Source organism: Oncorhynchus masou, chromosome 9 (genome assembly GCF_036934945.1).
Source record: "Oncorhynchus masou masou isolate Uvic2021 chromosome 9, UVic_Omas_1.1, whole genome shotgun sequence".
Lineage (NCBI taxonomy): Eukaryota > Metazoa > Chordata > Actinopteri > Salmoniformes > Salmonidae > Oncorhynchus > Oncorhynchus masou.
The window spans coordinates 34841065-34864466 of NC_088220.1; the positions used below are offsets into that span (position 1 = coordinate 34841065).

The 23402-nt window shown below is 41.2% G+C and overlaps 1 protein-coding gene across 1 annotated transcript in view; it reads left to right on the top strand.

Annotated features, from left to right (window-relative positions):
• Positions 1–23086, top strand: part of LOC135545930 (complexin-1-like) — a 41294-nt gene extending 18208 nt beyond the window's left edge. The window contains exons 3-4 of the mRNA XM_064973928.1: positions 15936–16114; positions 19073–23086. Of these exons, the coding sequence (XP_064830000.1) occupies positions 15936–16114; positions 19073–19270 (377 nt within the window). The 3' untranslated portion in view covers positions 19271–23086. The remainder of the gene's footprint in view (positions 1–15935; positions 16115–19072) is intronic.
• Positions 23087–23402: the final 316 nt, after the last annotated feature.

Sequence of the window (23402 nt, forward strand, 5' to 3'; positions counted from 1 at the left end):
TTCAGGTCTCTCCAGAGATGTTCGATCGGGTTCAAGTCCGGGTTCTGGCTGGGCCACTCAAGGACATTCAGAGACTTGTCCAAAATCCACTACTGCGTTGTCTTGGCTGTGTGCTCGCTGTCGTTGTCCTGTTGGAAGGTGAACCTTCATCCCAGTCTGAGGTTCTGAGCGCTCTGGAGCTGGTTTTCATCAAGGATCTCTCTGTACTTTGCTCCATTCATATGTCCTCGATCCTGACTAGTCTTCCAGTACCTGCCGCTGAAAAATCTCCCTACAGCATGATGCTGCCACCACCATGCTTCACTGTATGAAGTATTTAGGTGCCTTTTGGCAAACTCCAACTGGGCTGTCATGTGACTTTTTCTGAGGGGTGGCGTCTGTCGGGCCACTCTACCATAAAGGCCAGATTGGTGAAGTGTTGCAGAGATTGTTGTCCTTCTGTAAGGTTCTCTCATCTCCACAGAGGAACACTTTTATTTTTAATACATTTGCAAACATTTCAAAAAATCTGTCTTTACTTTATCATTATGGGGTATTGTATGTAGATTGCTGAGGATTTATTTTTATTTAATCCATTTTAGAATAAGGCTGTTACGTAACAAAATGTGGAAAAAGTCAAGGGGTCTGAATACTTCCCGAAGGCTGTGTATAAGGCATTTAAACACCGTTTGCTCACCATTTCTTATTCATTACTCCCACATTTGTAAATGTTAGTAAGCTAGTTATTCACATATGTATATATTGTTCCCGTAACATCCTGTGTTGTGTGCTTGTTCTTTTACCAGGTACTGCTGGAATGTCTACCAATGGCATGCCCATCATTTTGTGAGAAATTACACTGGTCACTCAAAACATTTATGAAGTGAAAATTGCACTCACTTTAGATTAGGAACTGCAAAAATATATATATATATTTTTTACTAATGATTAGTAAATTTATTAATATTTATTAGTAGGTTTATTAATATGGGAGTAATGATTAATAATGGTGAACACAATTTATAAATCCCTTATAGAGACACTTGTTACCCAAATTTAGTGTCAAGTTGTCACGCCTTGGTCTTATTGTGTGTTTTAGTTTATTAGTTAGTCAGACCAGGGTGTGACATGGGGTTATGTATTGTTTTTTCGTATTGGGGTTTGTAGTGTTTGGGATTGTAGTTGATTAGGGGTGTGTGTGTGTTATATAGGTTGGCTGCCTGAGGCGGTTCTCAATCAGAGTCAGGTGCTTCTCGTTGTCGCTGATTGGGAACCGTATTTAGGTAGCCTGTATTTCGCTTTGCATTTCGTGGGTGATTGTCCCTGTCTCTGTGTAGGTTGCACCAGTCAGGCTGTATTAGGTTTCGTTCTGTTTGTTGTTTTTTTGTATTTATTTAGTTATTCGTGTTAGTTAGTTCGTTTTGTCTTCATTCAATAAACATGAGTAACTTACACGCTGTATTTCGGTCCGACTCTCCTTCAACAACAAAAGAACGCCGTTACACAAGTACAGAGGACTTTGTTTTTATTATCATTACCAGAACAAGGTGAGGTGTACACTACTGGTCAAAAGTTTTAGAACACAAACTCATTCCAGGGTTTTTCTTTATTTTTTTACTATTGGTAGAAGAATATGGTATAGTAACCAAAAAAGTGTTATATTTGAGATTTGAGATTTTTTTAAATAGCCACCGTTTGCCTTGATGACTGCTTTGCACACTCTTGGCATTCTCTCAGCCAGCTTCTTGAGGGAGTCACCTGGAATGCATTTCAATTAACAGGTGTGCCTTCTTAATGCATTTGAGCCAATCAGTTGTGTTGTGATAAAGTAGGGGTGGTATACAGAAGATAGCCTTATTTGGTAATAGACCAAGTCCAAATTATGGCAAGAACAGCTCAAATAAGCAAAGGCAAATGACAGTCCTTCATTATTTTAAGACATGAAGGTCAGTCAATATGGAACATTTCAAGAACGCAAAAACATCAAACGCTATGATGAAACTGTCTCTCATGAGGACCGCCACAGGAATGGAAGACCCAGAGTTACCTCTGCTGCAGAGGATAAGTTCATTAGAGTTACCAGGCTCAGAAATTGCAGCCCAAATAAGTGCATGTAAGAGACACATCTCAAAATCAACTGTTCAGAGGAGACTGTGTGAATCAGGCCTTCATCGTTAAATTGCTGCAAGGAAACCACTACTAAAGGGCACTAATAAGAAGAAGAGACTTGCTTGGGCCAAGAAACACGAGCAATGGACATTAGACCGGTGGAAATGTGTCCTTTGGTCTGGAGTCCAAATTGGAGATTTTTGGGTCCAACCACCGTGTCTTTGTGAGACCGCATGTGTATTTCCCACCGTGAAGCATGGAGGAGGAGGTGTTATGGTGTGAGGGTGCTTGCTAGTGGCACTGTCTGTAATTTATTTAGAATTCAAGGCACACTTAACCAGCATGGATACCTCAGCATTCTGCAGCGATACGCCATCCCATCTGGTTTGTGCTTAGTAGGACTATCATTTGTTTTTCAACAGGACAATGACCCAACAGACCTCCGGGCTGTGTAAGGGCTATTTTAGAAATAATTAGAGTGATGGAGTGCTGCATCAGATGAGCTGGCCTACACAATAACCCAACCCCAAACAAATTGAGATAGTTTGGGTTGAGTCGGACAGCAGAGTGAAGGAAAAGCAGCCCATATGTGGGAACTCCTTCAAGACTATTGTGAAAGCATTCCAGGTGAAGCTGGTTGAGAGACTGCCAAGAGTGTGCAAACCTGTCATCAAGACAAAGGGTGACTATTTGGTTACTTTATGTTTTCATATGTGTTATTTCATAGTTTTGATGTCTTCACTATTTTTCTACAATGTAGAAAATAGCCAAAATAAAGGAAAACCCTTGAATGAGTATGTGTTCTATAACTTTTGACCAGTACGAAACAGGAACAGAAACCAAAGCTGAATGTCTGTGTTCCTTAATGCCGATAAATAATGGATTCAACCATGATAGAAAAATTAGTAACCTGCATCAGTGCCCTCTTCTCTGTTGAAAGTATTCCACTACTGCAAATCCTCTCTCGTTCACTTTTCATTTTAGTGCACATTATGTCGGGGAGAGTTACCATGCTTTCTGGTGCAAACTAGGACTTCAAATGAATGCCTTGAGTGCCCATCTGAATGGCAGCCATTCATTTGGCATGGATTATCGCTCTGTAATATGCTGTATAACCACTAGCATTCTTCATCATGGTCCATGTTCTGACTAATTTCCCACACTCTAATCTAACTACAAGCTTCAATAATAGAACCATCTCTTTGTACTGTGGCTATTTATACCTGCAACTTTCAAACTGCCCCAGCCTTTACTATCTCCCATAAGAAACCATTCATAGCCTGGCTTGGGGAGCTGGTATAATTTTTTTTTCTTATTTTAACTCGGTAAGTGAGTTAAGAACAAATTCGTATTTACAATGATGGCCTACACTGGCCAAACCCAGACGACGCTGGGCCAATTGCGCGCCGCTTTATGGAACTCCCAATCACGGTGACACTGTGGGACTCCCAATTGTGATACAGCCTGGATTCGAACCAGGGTGTCTGTAGTGATGCCTCTAGCACTGAGATGCAGTACCTTAGACCGCTGCGCTACTCGGGAGCCAATCATGGAGATTGATATGCTGTTGATGATTCTTATGCTGCATCTGGTGTTAGTCAGAAGGCAAAGGTCACTCTGCTTCCTCTCCCCGGTCTCCTCCTCGGCCGATCCCCTTTACCAGCTCGTGCTTGATATTTCGAGCGCAAGGTCCTCCCAGTTACGGAAAACTGTTACAGAAGCCGACGGTGACCTCAATTCTCAGCTCACTTGCTCGCTTCCAGCGAGACACATAATAAAACTCTGGACTCAGAGCAGCAGTCTGTCTGGTCACTGCTGTGCATGCATAGGAAATGCCTGATGGCACTCAAACATCAGCCCTGGTGTTAAAGAATGGCAGAGCACAGGTTATACAGACACTGACTTAAGATAAATGCATGATGTTTGGTCATCATCATTTTCTGTATTTTTTTCAGGACCTTTGGGGTAAAAAAAACACTAGCCTCCTCCGGAGTTTGGACTGTCTGGTGAATAACACTGTTATCAGGCATTTTTGATCAGGCATTCAGAAATATTTCACGTGACGTTTAATGTACAGCGGCTGAAATCAGCATGATGTGACAAAGTTCTCAATAATTCAATGGGGCATCGACCCTTGTGAGAGAGGAGATGTTTCATAATACAGTGTTTCATCGTTACAATAGGGTTTGCTGGCTTTGCAGGAGAGAATGAGGAGAACAGGAAGGACGGTAATTATTTTTAAGGGCTAAGCGAAATTAATCAATTCAGTTCTATTACTAACTGTCATTGTGCTTTCAGAATACATGAACTTGTCACAAACGTTACCTCTTGAAATGTTCCATCATCCATGAAATGAATCGCAAATGGCTTTATGGGTTTGATCTCCATAACAATCAGACGCTGCTCGATGAATGTCCTCGAAAAGGCATTTCCCTTTTCAAGTCATTATTTGCCATTTGCGTCAGCAAGCATTAGTGGTTAAGAAAAAGCATGCAGGAAGATATAGGAGGTGGATTTAGGGTTAGTTTACCCAGGTGGACATTAAACATAGCCGATATGTGCTATATGACTGACTGTAAACGTAAAAAACGTCACGCTGCTTGCGTAGCGACTACCGCTTCCTCTCAATTCGGGCCCCTACCTGGTGCAAACTCTGGACTTCTGCCTTGCTAGTGCACATGACTGCCCTTCTGAAGCATCTTACCAGTTGGCGCCACGCGAGAAGCTTACTATTTGCTCGTGCAAGTTGTGACACTTCAGGCTGAACAGTTAGTTTCACACATCCCCATATGCTACATAAACACCGAAGAGCCCAAGAAAAGAGAACATAAAATGAAGAAAACCAATATAATCAAACTGTGTGGATTCTAGTGGCACATGCTCCGAATGCATAGATGCAACAACCTTCCGAGTTCAGTGCTCACACACAGGCAACATGCTGTGAAAGGGATTGGCATGAATTGGATTTTCATATATCCCACGCATAGCCAAAGCTATGCAAATTCAGCCCATGGATGACGGTGAGGTTAAAGTGATCTCATGTTTGAATAATGGTGTTAGTTATCTTAGAAATCAGAGTGTTTCTCAGGAGTCGCGTAGAGGATGAGGAGACGTGATTATGCACAGAAGGGAGCTTTGGATTCAATGGACTAATTCACGGAACGAGTCTTCCAAAGTCACGGAAGCACAGGGATAAGAGGCGTGGGTTGAATCATACCATCTGACATTAGCCTGAAGCCAGGAAGTGAGACGGGAGCTGAAGGCAAAGCCACTAGGAAGGGACTGGGGAAAGGGGGAAGGGACTGGAGCCTTAAGAGTTGCGATTAAATATGCATGAATTAGAGTGAAAATTCACTAAATACCAACGTCTTAGAGAGCCATCCTAATGAAGCAGAGAACTTAGGGTAAGGCCCAAGGTGAAGGCAGCTTTGGAGACCAGGCCTAATTTTCTAATGTGTAATATGCCCACAATAATACAGTGATTTATCACAGGTTTTCATCCAAAGTGATTTACAGTAAACACATATTCAAAAGTTGTATGTTGCTTATGCAGGAATCAAACACACAACCCTGGTCGTGTTGTAAGCAACATGATCCAACAAACAGAGATATTTTAAAGCACATCTTTACATTTCTTTACAAGGTACATGCGCTTTACATATTGTGTGGGCAATGGGTTTGAGATTCAGATGTTTTACAGGGTGATGCTATTTGTTGTCTTGGTCACCGAGATGCTTGTAGGCCTACATTGGTCTCGCATCTCCACCTTTACACTCAGTAGCTTCTCATTAAGTGAAATCCAACCTAAAGTGAAATGGAGACTCAAATAGATATCAATTACCTCAGTCACAAATTCCTTGTGTTTTAAAATGTGACCCCCTTTCCTGCAGCCAAATGACCAAATCACCCTCTAGTGGCCTCATGGGTGGAATGTCATTGATATTTTTACAATTTCATAATTAATAAATAAATAAATAAAACACAGAAAATCCGATGTTTATATGTGAAACGGTTTTGTTGTATTTCAGTCTTCTGTGATGCAAACTCAAACTCAAAATTGAAAACTATATCTCACATGGTTCTTCTTTTAAAGCCCATAACCATGTGTGTGAGGTGTATACTTTTCTTTCAAAGTAGATTTGTTTAAGACTACCAAGAAACACTGTGTGACCCTGATTTAGCCCACTGCAGTAAAAAGTGAACACCAACCTAGTTCCTAACAACCGGTTTCTAGATGCAAGCTAGTGATCCCAACTGAGAGGACAATTTATGCTAATCCACAGGCTCTAGATTCTCGGAATTCTTTGATTTGACCTCTTACCTGACACCATTGTGGATTTATGGTTGGATTGTGGATTGAAGTGAAATGTACCTACTCTATATCTTGCTCACATTTCAGCTTCACGTGTGAATTCCTTACAAACAGGGAAGAATGGAAGAACCATCCACCTAAGTAGTTTAGCGATGTCTTTGAAAATATTGAGAGAGGAAAGCTACCTCAGAGGATATTGCAATTGTAGCTTGCATCAGTTGTCGAAGGAATTAAATGGTTGTACAAATAGATTTAATGGAGAGCTGAGCTGGACTGGGAGCAACGCCACTATCTCCACTCACATAGATTAAAAAAAAAACATGACAAGAAGATGCAAGGGAGGGCGACAGACCTCAGCTCTGGGTTGCCAAGTACAAATAATAACAACTCAAATAGGTATAATAGAAACCTATTCTAAGTATGACACCTAAAACCTTCATGCCAGTTAATCGAAGTTATGCGATGATTAAGAGGATGACACAAATGTACATGTGAAGTTGGTAATCACAAAGCACGTAGAGTTGTGAAATGTGTTTCACAGGTGCCTATTGGGAGGTGTCTATTTGTGAGGTGTGAGGTAACAGCATATGTGCTGGTGAGGTGCAAGTTCTGCCAATGAGTGGTATGAGGTTATAGCCCTAGACGCAGCGATGAATCTATATGTCTATGTATGTCTTTAAAATGCATTTTCTATCACCCTATTTTATCTTGTAATTTCGTTCGTATGGATTTGATTACCTGTCATTTTCAGCCTATTTCCCGTTGCATTACATTCCAATCTAATCATGTTTCAGATGCAATTATATGGACGTTTTGAGAAGTATGAGTTGTGTCAAATATGAGTGTGGAGACATCAATCTAATTGCTTTTAACAATCACACCTGGCAAAACAAGGTAATAGGACCACACAACAACACTTGGTCAAGCAATTTAAAATGAGGTCCTAAATCATTTGTAAGTTAGCTGCATGACCCTCGGAATCAGCTAATGCATAAATTGTTGGGCGTGGGCATCCATAACGAGCTACATCCAGATGAACCCATCTGAATAGGTGTTCTAATTGTCATCTTGATTCCTGAATTGGGGGGAAATTGCACACAATATGCTAATGGTATATGCTACAGCACTTAACTGCCATTCGCCATATCTGGGCTGAATCTAGCAAATGGTATTAATCCTAGCCCTTGCAGCCCAGCAAAATGGCATCCCCCAAGGTTGAATTGTTCTAGCTGTGTTTGCTTTCTCTGGATCAGGAGGAGCACACAGAGTAGTCCTGAGTAGTCAACTACAGCATACAGCTGGGCCCTTTAACAATGAGCTAGATTTCTATTTAGAATAAATGCACAGGAGAAAACTATGTTAATACACAGCGGTAATAGATAGTAATTCATTTTGTTATTGTACACTCCACTCTGCACTATACTGCTGTTCTCCATAGAGGGCTACTTTTACGCCCTGTTTGAGTTTAGAAACCTTTTGGCTAAAGGGTACAGTCGCGCCCTTCAGCTGCACAGTTCCAGTCTGTCACACTGTCTCATTCAGCTTGGCCGAACCATCTCATCTTTCTGCATCTCCTAAGAACTGAAGGGTCTTGTTAAGCAGAAAGCTTGTATAAGTCACAGCCTTTAGCGTTTCCCCCAGCATGGCAGTGGTTTTTATCTCATTTCCTGTGAAGTGGGTCCTCGGTATCCTCAGTGTCAGTGGGTTGGTGTTCTCCGCTTCGCTGCCGTCCGTGACTTTTTACCCAGTGACACGAGCGTAATCACTTATGAAGGTCTGCAATGGCCTTCTATGATCTCTGGCAGACAACCAAGTGAACCACCCTAGGCTGCCCATGGTTGTTACAGCACGCTCCACTAAAGACAGTGCTTATCTGAGGAAGCAGAGAAAATCAATCAGCCCTAAACTCTATTTAAAAGGCAGATAGCGATACGCCTACTCCTCCTATGATTGTGGCGTAAAGAGAACACAGCTGTTCAAATGACATTGTGCAGACATCGTCATTGTGGAGCTTATGATTCTGTCTCTGTGCTCCCTTGACAATACTACATTTAGTCCCTTATAGTGGGTGAATTCCTCCTTAATGCAAATGTAGATCTTGGTTGTGGTAAACAATGGGCCGTGGGTGACCTGCGTCCTCTGTAGATAAATGGGGCGCCGGGTTGTTGGTGTGAACCGCATGGTGGTACATGCGTTGGGTCTTTCTAGCTCAACGCAGCACTGATGAACCTTCTGTCTTTGTTCTCCATCTTCCCTAGTAGATTTACCTTAGATATGGTGGCTGTGGGTCCACTGTACCTCCCCCTTCCCATTCCAACCCATCCCGCTCGCCAACACATAAAAACCCCAAGTCTCATTACCGACCTGTCTGCCAGGCCAAATCCCTCAGCCATTGGGGCCCTTTTATATGGTCGTGTTTCCCACTTTCATCCACCACCGATAGATATATAATTCCAGAAAAGACCATCAGTTATACCTTGCACGCTGTTATGGTTTTGGGAGCTGCATCACGGGTGGGAAATGGGTGATGTGTTGGGAGGCTGGCTGGGGAGGAGCAATAGATTGCTTTATAACATCTAAAATGGAAAATTGATCTACCTCTCTCAGTGGTTGGTGTGTTTTTTTAAATTTTATTGAACCAACCAAGCTATTTTTTGGCAACAAACTGGTGTGTGCCTCAGGTTGGTGTCTGCTATGTGACTAGCTCTACAAAGGCAATTGCTCTTACAATATCCTACCACTTGACCTTTACTTCAGAGGAGGTGTTGAAGGAACCGCACAGGTTACTCCACCCAAAATCTGATGTTCTGTTGAAGAGCCTTACTGTCACAATATAACAATGTAACTATGAACAACATTCTGGAAGTAGCAAGACTCTCTGCATGATTCCTATTTTTCTGATACATTGCGAAATGCTCTAGCACCACCTGTGAACATTTTGAATGTGCGTATCACCTATTTTTTGACTTGACTCCACACCCCATCCCACCATGCTATTGACCTATCACAATTAAAAGAAGCTCAATCTTTCAGAGCCAACTTAAGGTGGTGTCTGTCCTGGGAGTAGAAGTTAACGGTGCAAGAGAGGGCTGGCCTGTAGCCCTGGGACAGGTGTGATGGATGACAGATGGAGGAGAAGGAACACAGTCCTTGAGCTGGTGCCTCTGCTCCCCGCTAACGCCAAGTGTTTGGGTTCCACAGGGGCTACTTTCGCCCCCCCCCCCTCCCCCACAGTACTTCAACAGGGCACAGCGACCTTCTTACACACACACACACACACACACACACACACACACACACACACACACACACACACACACACACACACACACACACACACACACACACACACACACACACATAGATTCACACATATACTGTCAGCTCTAAGTACATTTTGTCCTCTGCCGGTAACACCCACACCGCGCCACCTTCAAACACCCACACACATACAAGGACAAGACACCTACTGTGAACGCATGCACACGCACACACACGCACATACACAGGCACACACACACATGCACACACACACACACACACACACACACACACACACACACACACACACACACACACACACACACACACACACACACACACACACACACATAGAGAGTCACACACATTGTCAACTATGGTACATTTTGTTCTCTGCCGGTAACACCCACACGGAGCCACCTCCAAACACCCCCCCCCCAACACACACAAGGATACAACACATACTGTGTACACACACGCACACACACGCGCGCACACACAGGCACACACACAGGCACACACACACACACACACACACACACACACACACACACACACACACACACACACACACACACACACACACACACACACACACACACTGTCAACTATGGTACATTTTGTTCTCTGCCGGTAACACCCACACGGAGCCACCTCCATACACCCCCCAACACACACAAGGACAAGACACCTATTGTGTCCAATTTGTAAGTCGCTCTGGATAAGAGCGTCTGCTAAATGACTTAAATGTAAATGTAAATGTACACACACACGCACGCACACACACCCTGTCAAGTGTACCATTTGCTCCCCTCTTCCTCTCACTCTCTCACTCTCCACCAAGTCCACTGCATGCCTATACGTAACATGGCACATTTTAAGCCAACATGTGACCTTGCCCTTCCTCAACTTCAAATTCTCTTGATCCCTTTCAATTTCAACTCTTTGTGCTACGATGCACACTCACCCTCTTCTCCTCTGACAGTGGCCCTCGGGCCCAAACTGAGCTGAGGAGACCCTTTCAAGCTCTGTTGAGTTAGCGCCTGTTAGCGCCTGTTAGCGCCTGTTAGCTAGCTTCTACATGGAGAATCCTCTCAGTGAATGTGCCCGAAAGGCCTCAGCAACCAGACCATTTCCGTTAGCGCTTAGGCTGCACAGCTGGTAGGGGATGTCACCACTAAGACTAAAGGGATGGTGGCTGTCTCATGCTGCTCCGCTGCAACTTTGTCACAAACAGATTAGCTAATTAGCCTCGGTGCGGAGATTAAGCGTACGGTGTGATGGGAGAAGAGGAACAGAGCATGCAGCATTGCTAGGAGAAAATGTAGTTAATTAAATACAGATAATGAAGCACACAGGATTTCACAAAGGAGAAGTGCTCACGTGCAGATCATCAATAATATAGAGGCAGGCAGGGCTGAGAAATCATGTTTTTTCCATGTCATTTTTCTGGTTTATTATCACAGCCATAGGCCAGGAAAGGGCCATCATGTGTGAAATAAATTTGAATTACAGCATTGCACACACAGATATTGTAATGGCTTTCTTTATGTGAAGGAGAGTCGGACCAAAATGCGACGTGGCTACTTAGATTCATGTTTAATAAAACAAAGGAAACACGAATCAATACAAAAACATTAAACGTAACGTGAAAACCGAAACAGCCTAAACTGGTGCAAACTAACACAGGAACAGAAACAGGAACAATCACCCCCGAAACACTCAAAGAATATGGCTGCCTAAATATGGTTCCCAAACAGAGACAACGATAAACACCTGCCTCTGATTGAGAACCACTTCAGACAGCCATAGACTATGCTAGAAAACCCCACTAAGCCACAATCCCGATACCTACGAAAAACCCCAAGACAAAACACACCACATACCAAAACCCATGTCACACCCTGGCCTGACCAAATAAATAAAGAAAACACAAAATACTAAGACCAGGGTGTGACAGATATGAGAATACCATGACAAAATAATGTATTTAGAGTGAAATTTGACTGAGAACTTGTTGCTGTTTGAAACATTGGCATGCGTATTTATTTTGAGGCAGACAGGCCTCAAACAGTCAGTAGAAAATACTGTGTGTGTGAGTTGGAAACATCTCCCCAGGCTACTGGCAACCATGGAGAGAGTTCACTCAAATGATTGGTTCCACACACACTAGAGGGAAATTACTGACAGTGGCTCCTACTGTACCTCGTAGAGACGTACAAGAAATTGTTTAGACTTTTGCTTATTCTGACCTTGAGTGAAAATATTAGTTAGTGTAAAATAATTTGTCCCCTTAATTCTCCAATTCTTTTTTGTCCTTTGTAGAATAAAGTCACTGCAATGAGTCTACTCTTCAGTAGAGCTTATCATGGCCTTGCCTGTCATGAGTTCTCCCAAAGTAATCATTTTGTACAGCTGCAAATTAATGACATTACAAGGGTTTAGTAGAAAGGTATATTACATAGTTGTATTGTCTTTTTCAGCTTTGTATTCAGCTAGCTTCCGCATGGTCTACATTTAAAGACACAATATCTCACATGATGATGGGCAAGTAGAGATACTGGAGTCTTATATCTCCCCCTCTAACTTTAAGCATCAGCTGTCTGAGCATCTTACCTATCGCTGTACCTGTACATAACCAATCTGTAAATAGCACACCCGACTACCTCATCCCCATATTTTTACTTACCCTATTGCTCTCTTGCACATCTATCACTCCAGTATTAATGCTAAATTGTAATTATTTTCACCTCTAGCGCCTATTTATTGCCTTACCTCCCTACTCTTCTACATTTGCACACACTGCACATCGATTTTTCTAGTTTTCTTTTTTTGTTGTGTTATTGACTGTACGTTTGTTTATGTGTCACTCTGTGTTGTTGCTTCTGTCGCACTGCTATGCTTTATCTTGGCCAGGTCGCGGTTGTAAATGAGAACTTGTTCTCAACTGACCTACCTGGTTAAATAAAGAAGAAATAAAAAATAAAATAAAAAATATAACATCACATCCCACTCATAATACAATTAATATAGTGGAAGATAGACCAACTGGAAGTGTCACAAGATTACAATATTATAGGTGGGGGAGGGGATTGTGCAATTTTAAACAGTATACAAATCTACTGTACGTTGTTTCCAATACTAAGGAGTGAAACTTCATTCCATTCCCCTATATTTCACCCCTGTGTGTTACGTATCGTAAACATTGGTGTTCAATGGCGCATTATAAGACATCCACTGTTAAGACTGTTAACCCCTCGACAACATTCCGCTGAAAAGGCAGTGCGCGAAATTCAAAAATGTTTTTTAGAAACATGTAACTTTCACACATTAACAAGTCCAATACAGCAAATGAAAGATGAACATCTTGTTAATCTACCCATCATGTCCAATTTCAAAAATGCTTTACAGCGAAAGCACAACATATGATTATGTTAGGTCATAGCCAAGTCAAAAAAAACACAGCCATTTTCCCAGCCAAAGATAGGAGTCACAAAAAGCAGAAATATAGATCAAATTAATCACTAACCTTTGATGATCTTCATCAGATGACACTCATAGGACATCATGTTACACAAGACATGTATGTTTTGTTCGATAATGTGCATATTTATATCCAAAAATCTCAGTTTACTTTGGCGCCTTACGTGCAGTAATGTTTTGATTCCAAAACATCTGGTGATTTTGCAGAAATACTCATAATAAACATTGATTAAAGACGCAAGTGTTGTTCACAGAATTAAGCATTCTCCTTAATGCAACTGCTGTGTTAGATTTCAAAAAAACTTTACGGAAAAAGCATGATCTGAGAAACGGCGCTCAGAACCCAAAACAGCCAGAGGAATGTCCGCCATTTTGGAGTCAACAAAGTTAGAAACAACACCATAAATATTCACTTACCTTTGATGATCTTCATCAGAAGGCACTCCCAGGAATTCCAGTTCGACAATAAATGACTGATTTGTTCCATAAAGTTCTATCATTTATGTCCAAATAGCCACTTGTTGTTAGCGCATTCAGCCTAGTAATGCATCTTCATGAGGCGCAGGCACTTCGTCCAGACAAAAACTCGAAAAGTTCTGTTACAGTCCTTTAGAAACATGTCAAACGATGTATGGAATCCATCTTAGGATGTGTTTAACATAAAACATCAATAATGTTCCAACCGGAGAATTCCTTTGTCTTCAGAAAAGCACTGGAGCGAGAGGTAACTCTGTCGGGATCACGCGTCATGAGACCAAGGCACTCTGCCAGACCACTGACTCAAAGAGGTCTCATGGGCCCCTCCTTTATAGTAGAATCCTCATTCAAGTTTCTAAATACCGTTGACATCTAGTGGAAGCAGTAGGAAGTACAACTTCATCCATATCTCAATGTGTATTCGGTAGGCCAAGTTTTGAAAAACTACAAACCTCAGATGTCCCACTTCCTAGTTGGATTTGTCTCAGGTTTTCGCCTGCCATATGAGTTCTGTTATACTCACAGACATCATTCAAACAGTTTAACTTAGTAGAAACTTCAGAGTGTTTTCTATCCAATACTAATAATAATATGCATATATTAGCATGTGGGACAGAGTAGAAGGCAGTTCACTCTGGGCACGCTATTCATCCAAAAGTGAAGATGCTGCCCCCTATCCCAAAAGATTTTTAAGACTGACCCTTTGTGAGATGTCAACGTATCCTAGCCCTAGCCGTTTGTTTGCTATGCTAACTCGCTAATGTGACACCAAACAGAAATGCGTTTATTAATTAGCGGTCCTCTTGTCAGGACGAGGTATTGCAGCTTTGCCTAACTCCCACTTGCCAGTATCAGAATGCAAAGTGGGGAGTAGCCAGCGAACCCCAAGGTCATGGCGGGCAATCGCTCATCAATTTCGGGTGGAGACCAGATGGCCGTGTGTTCGGCTTCCTCCTCTGGAGAGCTGGATGCAGCCTGGCTTGTTGGAACTTTGCACAGATTGGATCAAGACAGAGGGGCAAATGCTGAAAGAGTAAGCCTTTTGGACGGGAGAGGCTCATAAAGGATGGGCTGTGGTGGAGCCATCTCCACCGCATCTTTATCCGCCATCAGGTTGGCCCAGTCCTCATTAAAATCAATTTCCAGTGAGTCGGGCCTGAGCGGTGTGGTGTGTCAGGGAGTCTGACTATCCATGGGCAGCTGGGAGAGAGAGAGAGAGAGAGCACTGGCATGCCTCCAGCGGTTGGGGGAGAGGAGGTGAAGCTCTCATTCATCGACATGCTCTGTGTCAGACCTCATTGTGAGGGGAATGCATATTGGAGCAGCCCTCAGCAGTCTGACTCTATACGGGGCTTAATCTCTCTCTAAATGTAGGATGGGGGCTTTTACAAGTTTAAAAGTTATGTAGACATTCTCTAATCCATTATTCATGGGAATGTTTAGCTGACGTATGATGTTGTCTTGATTTTAGGTAAATACACAAGCATCCTTCTCAGAGACATTGGAAAGGGACGAAAGTAGATTTAGTTTCGTAGGCTAAGCACACTGCTGGATTATGATGGATACTTTTTCTTTTTAAAGTTGGGAAAACTTGTGCACAGCCCAGATGTGATCTATATGACTTTGCCTGGCCCCACTTTCAAATACTTCAGCCAAATATCTGCATGGAGTAAACCACTAGATGTTAATGAACTCCCCTCCTCTCCATTTATAATAACCATCTGCCTATGTCTCATCATTTCTGAACGACTAATTGTCATCACATTCTCTTTTCCTCCTCAATATGTCGACATATGAAAATGTCCATCTGCGTGGTCAATGCAGAGCTTGTATAAGCAATTCATCTCTGAGGGAAGGTCTATTCAATTGGTTTTTGGCAACTCTGTCCAGTCTCTTTTCACTGAATAAAAGTGAGCCAATGAATCCCCCAAGAGCTATTTCTCCATAATAAAATTCAGTTGTCTATCATATCTAAGAAGCCATGCCAGGGGTCGAGGATGTGTTTCTATTACTGTATCTTCTTATAATCAGCCACATCCAAATCCTACCACAGAACTCCAAACCATAAAAAAAGTGGGTCTTGACCCACTGTCCAGTTGGAACATTTGTGCGTGGCTCAGCCTCTGACAGAGATAGTCATGGCCAAAGAAACCAACACAAAGCCCATCAAAAGGAAGAGGAGATGATTTTTTATTGGGTTCACGTTCAGGCTGGTCACTTCTTGTTTCCTCTGTTGTTCAGTACTGTACTGTAGGTTCCCGCATAACAGACTCATGGCTGACATTTCTTCCCCCACTTTCATTTACCTCTAAAGGAGCCACCAAAGACATGGGGAAAATGTTGGGTGGGGAAGAGGCTGAGAAGGACCCAGATGCGGAGAAAAAGGAGGAGGAACGACAAGAGGCACTTCGACAACAGGAGGAGGAGAGGAAGGCAAAATATGCAAAAATGGAATCGGAGAGAGAAAACGTCCGACAGGGCATCAGGGATAAGGTAAACATGTCATCACGTTGAACATTGAATCTTATGCAAATAGCTTCAACCCCGTTGCATGGATCATACTCACATGTGATTGCCTTCCGATGCAAAACTCATGCATGCATTATCATAATGTAAAGCTGCTGTGTGTGTGTGTGTGTTTATGTGTGTGTCTGACTGTCCGTCTGTCTGTGCAGAACCAAACAATGCACTATGCTTGTCAAATTCCTATTTGATCATTACTTCTCGCTGTCATCCAATGTTGAGAGTATGGCAGCTTGGTTCAGTGGTGTTGTCTTTTGAACCTGGTAGGAGAAGCTTGACTTGATATAACCTCAAAGAAACTTTGTTTTGGAAAAAGACAGAAATTGCAGTGCAGCTTCAGCACACGTTGGAAACCGAAGACTGTGGAAGACGTCACTGAAACTGACACAGTTCTTTGTGTGACCCTGAATAAGAGAGAGAGCAGGAAGAAGAGTCCAACACAAGGGAGCTAAAGCAGTGAAATGGCATCGGGCTTTAAAACCACAATGTTAACAGACTTCGTTTTCTGAGGAATGTACCTTAACTTCCAACATAAAAGATGTGATCAGTCTTTAAACCAGACTTAAAGGTGTCCTTGATGTATGGAATCTGTAAATATTACTAAGCATAGAGTAATGCGTGGAATCATCACCCCAAACCTCCTATTTGATGCCGATCAATTGCTATGCAAAGAGAGAGGGCTAAAGACGCAGCATCTTATTGGCGGCACTGGCACCAAGCGGGCCTAATTTACACCAGGATTAAGACTGCATCTCCATGTTCCGCTCCACAACGTGACTGAAATGCACCAACATCTCTGTTGATCTTCTGCAACATGCACAACCACTATTGGCATCAGCAAAAAGCTACGGCTCCTCCAGTAACTTCTGGAAAGCTAGTGCTGCCTCTATTGTGTATTGTGTAAAGCAGTGAGGAATTGTCTTTGAAAATCAAGTGAGTGAGCTTATTTCATTATTCAAGCCTCAAAGATGAGAGAACACTTTTTCTAGGAGGCCTAACATGAAATAATCATGAAAACTGAGCTAATTCATATTGGAAGATAAAATATGATCAGTCTGATACATTTTAATGAATGTCTTACACACTTTTGATTTGTGTAATTATGACAAAAGAAGGCAAAACATGATCATTAGCATTAGCAAAGCCAACACCTCCTTTGGCCTCCTTTCCTTCCAGTTCTCTGCTGCCAGTGACTGGAATGAATTGCAAAAATCGCTGAAGCTGGAGACATACATTTCCCTCACTAACTATAAACATCAGCTATCTGAGCAGCTATCCGATCGCTGCAGCTGTACATAGTCCATCTGTAAATAGCCCACCCAATCTATCTACTTCATCCCCATATTGTTTTTAATTTACTTTGCTGCTCTTTTGAACACCAGTATCACTACTTACACACCATCATCTGCTCATCATCATCTGCTCATCTATCACTCCAGTGTTAATCTGCTAAATTGTAATTACTTTGCTACTATGGCCTATTTATTGCCTTACCTCCTCATGCCATTTGCACACACTGTATATAGACTTTCTTTTTTCTATTGTGTTATTGACTATATGCTTGTTTATTCCATTTGTAACTCTGTGTTGTTGTTTCTGTCGCACTGCGTTGCTTTATCTTGTCCAGGTCGCAGTTGTAAATGAGAACTTGTTCTCAACTAGCTTACCTGGATAAATAAAGGTGAAATTAAAAAACTATTTCAGTACGCATTAGACAGTACTGAGAGCACTCCGCCGCCTACCCCCTTTCTTTGAGTCCCCATTCACAAACCATATCCTAAAAATGACGAGATCCATCCTCCTTTAAGATGTTTACTGCCTGAGAATCACATGAATTTATGCTTGGGAGAGTTGCAAAGGGCTCACAGGAGACTAACAACTCATCTTCCGCATCCGTGCCCTAGGATGTTCCATCAGTCAGGCAGTCTACATGTACTCCCCTCCTCAGCATCCGGCAGTAACTCACCAGGAGCTCTCCCTGCCAGTGGTCTACTGTAGAGGCCAAGTCCTTGCTCGCTTAGTGGGAGGCTAACCTGGCTGATCTCAGAGAAAGCACTCCTGTTTTGATCATACTGTGCGGTATAATAGGCTCTCTTGATGTATATCACGGTGATTGATTGGTTAATGGGTTGATTGGTTGGTTAATGGGTTGATTGGTTGATTGACTGGTTAATGGGTTGATTGGTTGATTGATTGGTTAATGGGTTGATTGGTTGATTGGTTAATGGGTTGATTGATTGATTGATTGGTTAATGGGTTGATTGGTTGATTGATTGGTTAATGGGTTGATTGGTTGATTGATTGGTTAATGGGTTGATTGGTTGATAGATTGGTTAATGGGTTGATTAGTTGATTGATTGGTTAATGGATTGATTGGTTGATTGATTGGTTAATGGGTTGATTGATTGGTTAATGGGTTGATTGGTTGATTGATTGGTTAATGGGTTGATTGGTTGATTGATTGTTGTTTACTGTCCCACAAGAGGAAATTATTTCCACTGCTTGATCAAAGACAAGAGAATGTTGAGATATTTTCTAACAATAATGGGTACAGACAACCATTAAGATATGTTGTCCATTATTCTTTATTCTTTAATTCTTTGAAAGGGGCGGGGCATAAGGTCTTTGTATTACTATGCAAATTGTTGAAGGAGGCAAGGTTGAGTGCCAGACGTCTCAATGCAAGTGGGTCTACATTATGTGTAATCCAGGGTAGGCTGAGTGGACTTTCCCTGTAATTCTATATCATAAAATCTACTATTAATGTATTAGTATGAGTAGTATGTTGTCACGGTGAGGTGCAAAAAACTTCACTGAGACTGAAGAGGGACCCACATTTGATAGAAATGACTGTGTGAAAGTGCATGTGTGAAGTGAAGTTTATATTTGTTCCCTAAAGCGGCCGCCTTTGTTTGTTTGCTGTTCCAGTACGGCATCAAGAAGAAGGAGGAGAAGGAAGCCGAGGCCCAGGCTGCTTTGGATCAGGCAGCAGAGGGAAGTCTTACCCGCCCCAAGAAGGCCGTCCCAGCCGGCTGTGGTGATGAGGAGGAGGAAGAGGAAAGTATCATGGACACGGTCATGAAATTCCTCCCTGGTCCATTTATGGATATGTTCAATAAAAAGTAACAGCGTTGGTGATATTAGATTGTTAACCTTCCAACATACATAACCAAGGCCACCACCCCAACCAACCGTTCTTCACCCATACATCCCCGTTTCTAAGAGCCCTGGATTTGATCAGCGCACCATAATATTTGTCCTTAACTTAAATGATAAATGATCCGATCTATCCATGTGTTACATTGTCTTGTTTGGATGGAAGACCACTGATTGGTGATACCATGACGTGATGTATGAACCTATGTAACATCTGCATAGATCCAATACCTTAACTTAAAGACACATTTGATGCCAGGTTTTCAAGGTGTCCAGGCCTTAGAATGTGATCTGATAAACTATAATCCACAATTTTTGTTTGTAAATAATAGCCTCTGGATTAAAATGAATATATGTGAGTACCAGAAAATATATAAAGAGTATAAGCCATAATTTAAACATTTAAGACATTCTCCAAATCAGATAAACATTTGATAACATTTAGCTGTTTTATTCTTGATGATATTGATATATCCATGTAGTTTTTATCGGTTCTTCATTGATCATTTTAATACTGTTCTCTGTCCCAAAACATTCATATGTTTTAATGTTGAAAATTATACTGGTAATTGTAACAATGTTGTAAACCATAAAGAAAATGGATCATTCATTCAACAACATATGTTTTTCAAGCATGCCGTTGATAGATTTTGTGGAGTACAGTACATTTACAAATTCCATTACATTTGGTATGATTAAGTGAAATACATTAATATTTAAGGCAATAACTCTGGTTTTCAATTTTGTTTCGATGACACTACTATGTACGGTAGGCTATACATAGACATCCTAACTGTTCTTCCTTGAAATGATAGATGTCCTCGATAAAAATGCTCAACAAAAAACAATGATATACCTGTGCTTAATGTAAACCCATAGTTGTATGTCTTGTTGCTAACTCGATCTGCTTGGCTCATAAACAGTAGGACTTGTGAGAATCAAATCCAGCAAATACAATTGGACGTAGAGGGCTATATGTTAACTATTCTAATTTCCATATCTGTAAATAGATTTACTAGATGTACTTTTAGTTTTCTCAACCACAACTATGTTGTGAACACACTTTATGTGAACAGACAGTGACAATGGTGCAATATATTGTTCGAAATGAAGTTGTCCTGTGTCCGTTGGTTAACTAAAGGGAGTGCAATCCCGAATCAGCAAAGACAGACAATCTTCATTGTTATGTGTTGAGCTTAATACATGTTGTGTGTTTGTGTATAGACACAACGTTGTCTAACTAGTAATGGAGAAGCATATGACTTCAGTCCGAAGTGTTTAATTTTGCCAAGTGGGGAAAGAGGTGGAGGATTTGTTTAATGTAGGGTGTTTTATCGCATTGATAATTTCAACTAGTGCGGGTCATTGTCTCTCAGTGGGATTTGGTTTGTGGTTCTTCCATACCGTGAATTTGTGTTCTAAACTTTACAGAGATTGCAGGACAAGGCCGTTTTTGCTAATAACTTGAGAGGCATGCGTACACCATAGGAAACAGTTGTCCTTCGATATGTTCCTCTATATGTTGTCAATGTTTTCCCCAGAGGTCAATGTGTACATTTCCCCAGACGTTTCTGTCATTCAGTTGTACCACAGAACTCTAAATGTTTAAAGTTCTTTCATCCCTTTCCTTCGATTTCTTAATTTAAAATGAATTAATCTGTAGTGTACATTCCAAATATTTCAGACATTCCATAGGGCCTGTGCAGACTTCGTAGGGTCTTGGACAACGAATATGACAATTTTGTCGTTAGTATGAAGAGAATTGCTTTGATGCTCTTCTGTAATTGTGGGGATTTATTTTCTTGTGTTGAGGTAGATACAACACATGACCAAGTAAATGTCAATAGCTATCTAGCCTGCCATGTACAGAAAAAAAGTCCAACATGTAATCAAAGAGAAATACAAAATGTGCTATAGCAGCTAGCTAACTTATAGAGTGCTGGCTAACAGATAGATTGTTAAGCCTTTCTTTTGGCAGTGAACAAGCTAGCTAGCTAGCTAGCATTTGTCAATGATGCACAATCTGAGTAACCGTTTGCTTTCAGTGCCATTGTAATTTGCTTACAAACCAATGGATGTTGAGTGTACTAGACAAGTATCAAGCAGTTTACCGATGGCATTTGTGAAACTGCCACTGTTTATATCAGCCCAGTGTTGATGCTTGTTAGATTCAAGATTAGCCTTTAGAAACCAGCTGTGGAATAGAGAAGAAAATCTGCATGATGTAAAACCTAGCTACATAGTATGCTCTCAAACCTTCATGCCAATTGCCTACAAAGTTTGTAGATAGACATATGAAAGACGCAACATTAAGGTCATTTATAGAGCACATTTATTGAACTTCCTGTGATTTTTATGTACTTGTGAACTGCCTTCAGCCTCTAATTTATCAATGTGGTAAAACGTGGCTGATTAACGACCAATACTTGTTGATATTATACAATTATACCACTTCTCTTTATTTGTCATTGGCGCATGCATGCATCGACAGCCGTCAATTAATCATTGCCATGTTTTTCTTCTATTAAAAACCAAAGAATAGTCTTGTTAGTGATAGACTGTCTCACCAAGTTCATATTTGACATTTCGTCATGTCATGTTTTGTTAATTAAAATTCTCAGGTATTCTAGCTTTTCTTTTGTACCTTTTTACCCATTACATGTTGTAGTGTTCATGTAATGATCACAACAGATTTAGAAAATGTAGTATTTCATTATTAGCGACCAAGCACATAGCATCTTTCATTTACGAGGATAATGGACAGATAGCATCTGGTTTGACCCTTGTCCATGAATACAAAGCTACTGGAACTGCCCATCCCGACAAGGTTTTCCAGCAATTTACAGTCTGAAATTCTGTCAAAGTTCCAGATTTCCTTCTTGGAACATGTTGTAGAACATTATTCAATTTTTAACTACAAAATGGCATCACTGCCTTATGGTCATCATCACCTAATTACTCCACATTGCGCAAAAAAATTGCCACTTATTGACCACTGCCTGAAGAAACAAGTCACATGTCTAATAAAAATGTGTTAGCGATTCTATGGTTGCGTTTACACAGGCAGCCCAATACAATTTTTTTTTCTGCTAATTGATCTTTTGACCAATCAAATCAACTCTGAAAAAAATCTGATGTGATGAGATCTGATGTGATTGGTTAAAATATCAGAATTGGTCTGCCTGTGTCGACGCAACCAAATATAAACCATGTCAGATTACTGTTGATCCACTCATTCTCACTTTTTAAGTTAAACCATTCTTTCATTTCAACCCTCAATTAACCATCGATATGATAAAAAACTGCCTGACAAAAATGCCACTTAAAATATTCCTTTGTTGTGTCTTGAATGTAACTGTCTGATGTTTCTATCTTCGCATAGTCTTTGACTGTTTATAACTGTGTTGAGAAGATGCTTATTCTGGTGCAGTTTTATGTCTGTATCATTCCTGTTTACGTCCACTGGTGGTTGTTCTTCGAGAAATCTGTATCTTTTGTATTTTTTGTATTGTAAAATCTTCTGACCCTTCTCACTCTCTCTCTCTCTCTCTGCCTCTCGCTCTCTCTCTCTCTCTATCCATCTATTTGTTGACAATTGTATGCATGCTTATGGTGTGAGATGTAGGCAAGGTTGTTAAGATAATTGTTTGTGTCTTCTGTGTCGATAGGCTCCACCTGACAGCCTCGCTGCATGCCATTTCAGGCTGATCTTTTAGTCTCTGTAACATTCCTGCCAAAATGGAATCACCGCACACTCTGAGAATAAAGTGATTTCATATAATTGTTCATTGTCTTGTGTTTCTAATGGTTCACTGTATATCATAATTATCATCAATAATTCAAAAGCAATGCAGTTATATTATAGGGGAAGGAGACATACAATATTTTTTAGGACTTGCAGAAGAAAAAAAACTCCAAAACCTCAATCTGAAATTATTTGAGTAAAGCAACTACATTACGTTTGCAGACAACAATGTATCATTTGTAACAGTTTTTGTCCATTGCTGATGTTCGTTTTCATCTCAACATGGCTGTTATGCATCTTCACGTTTTCCAAGACATTTGACATCTATTCAATAAAAGCGAAAGGGCTGTGAACAGA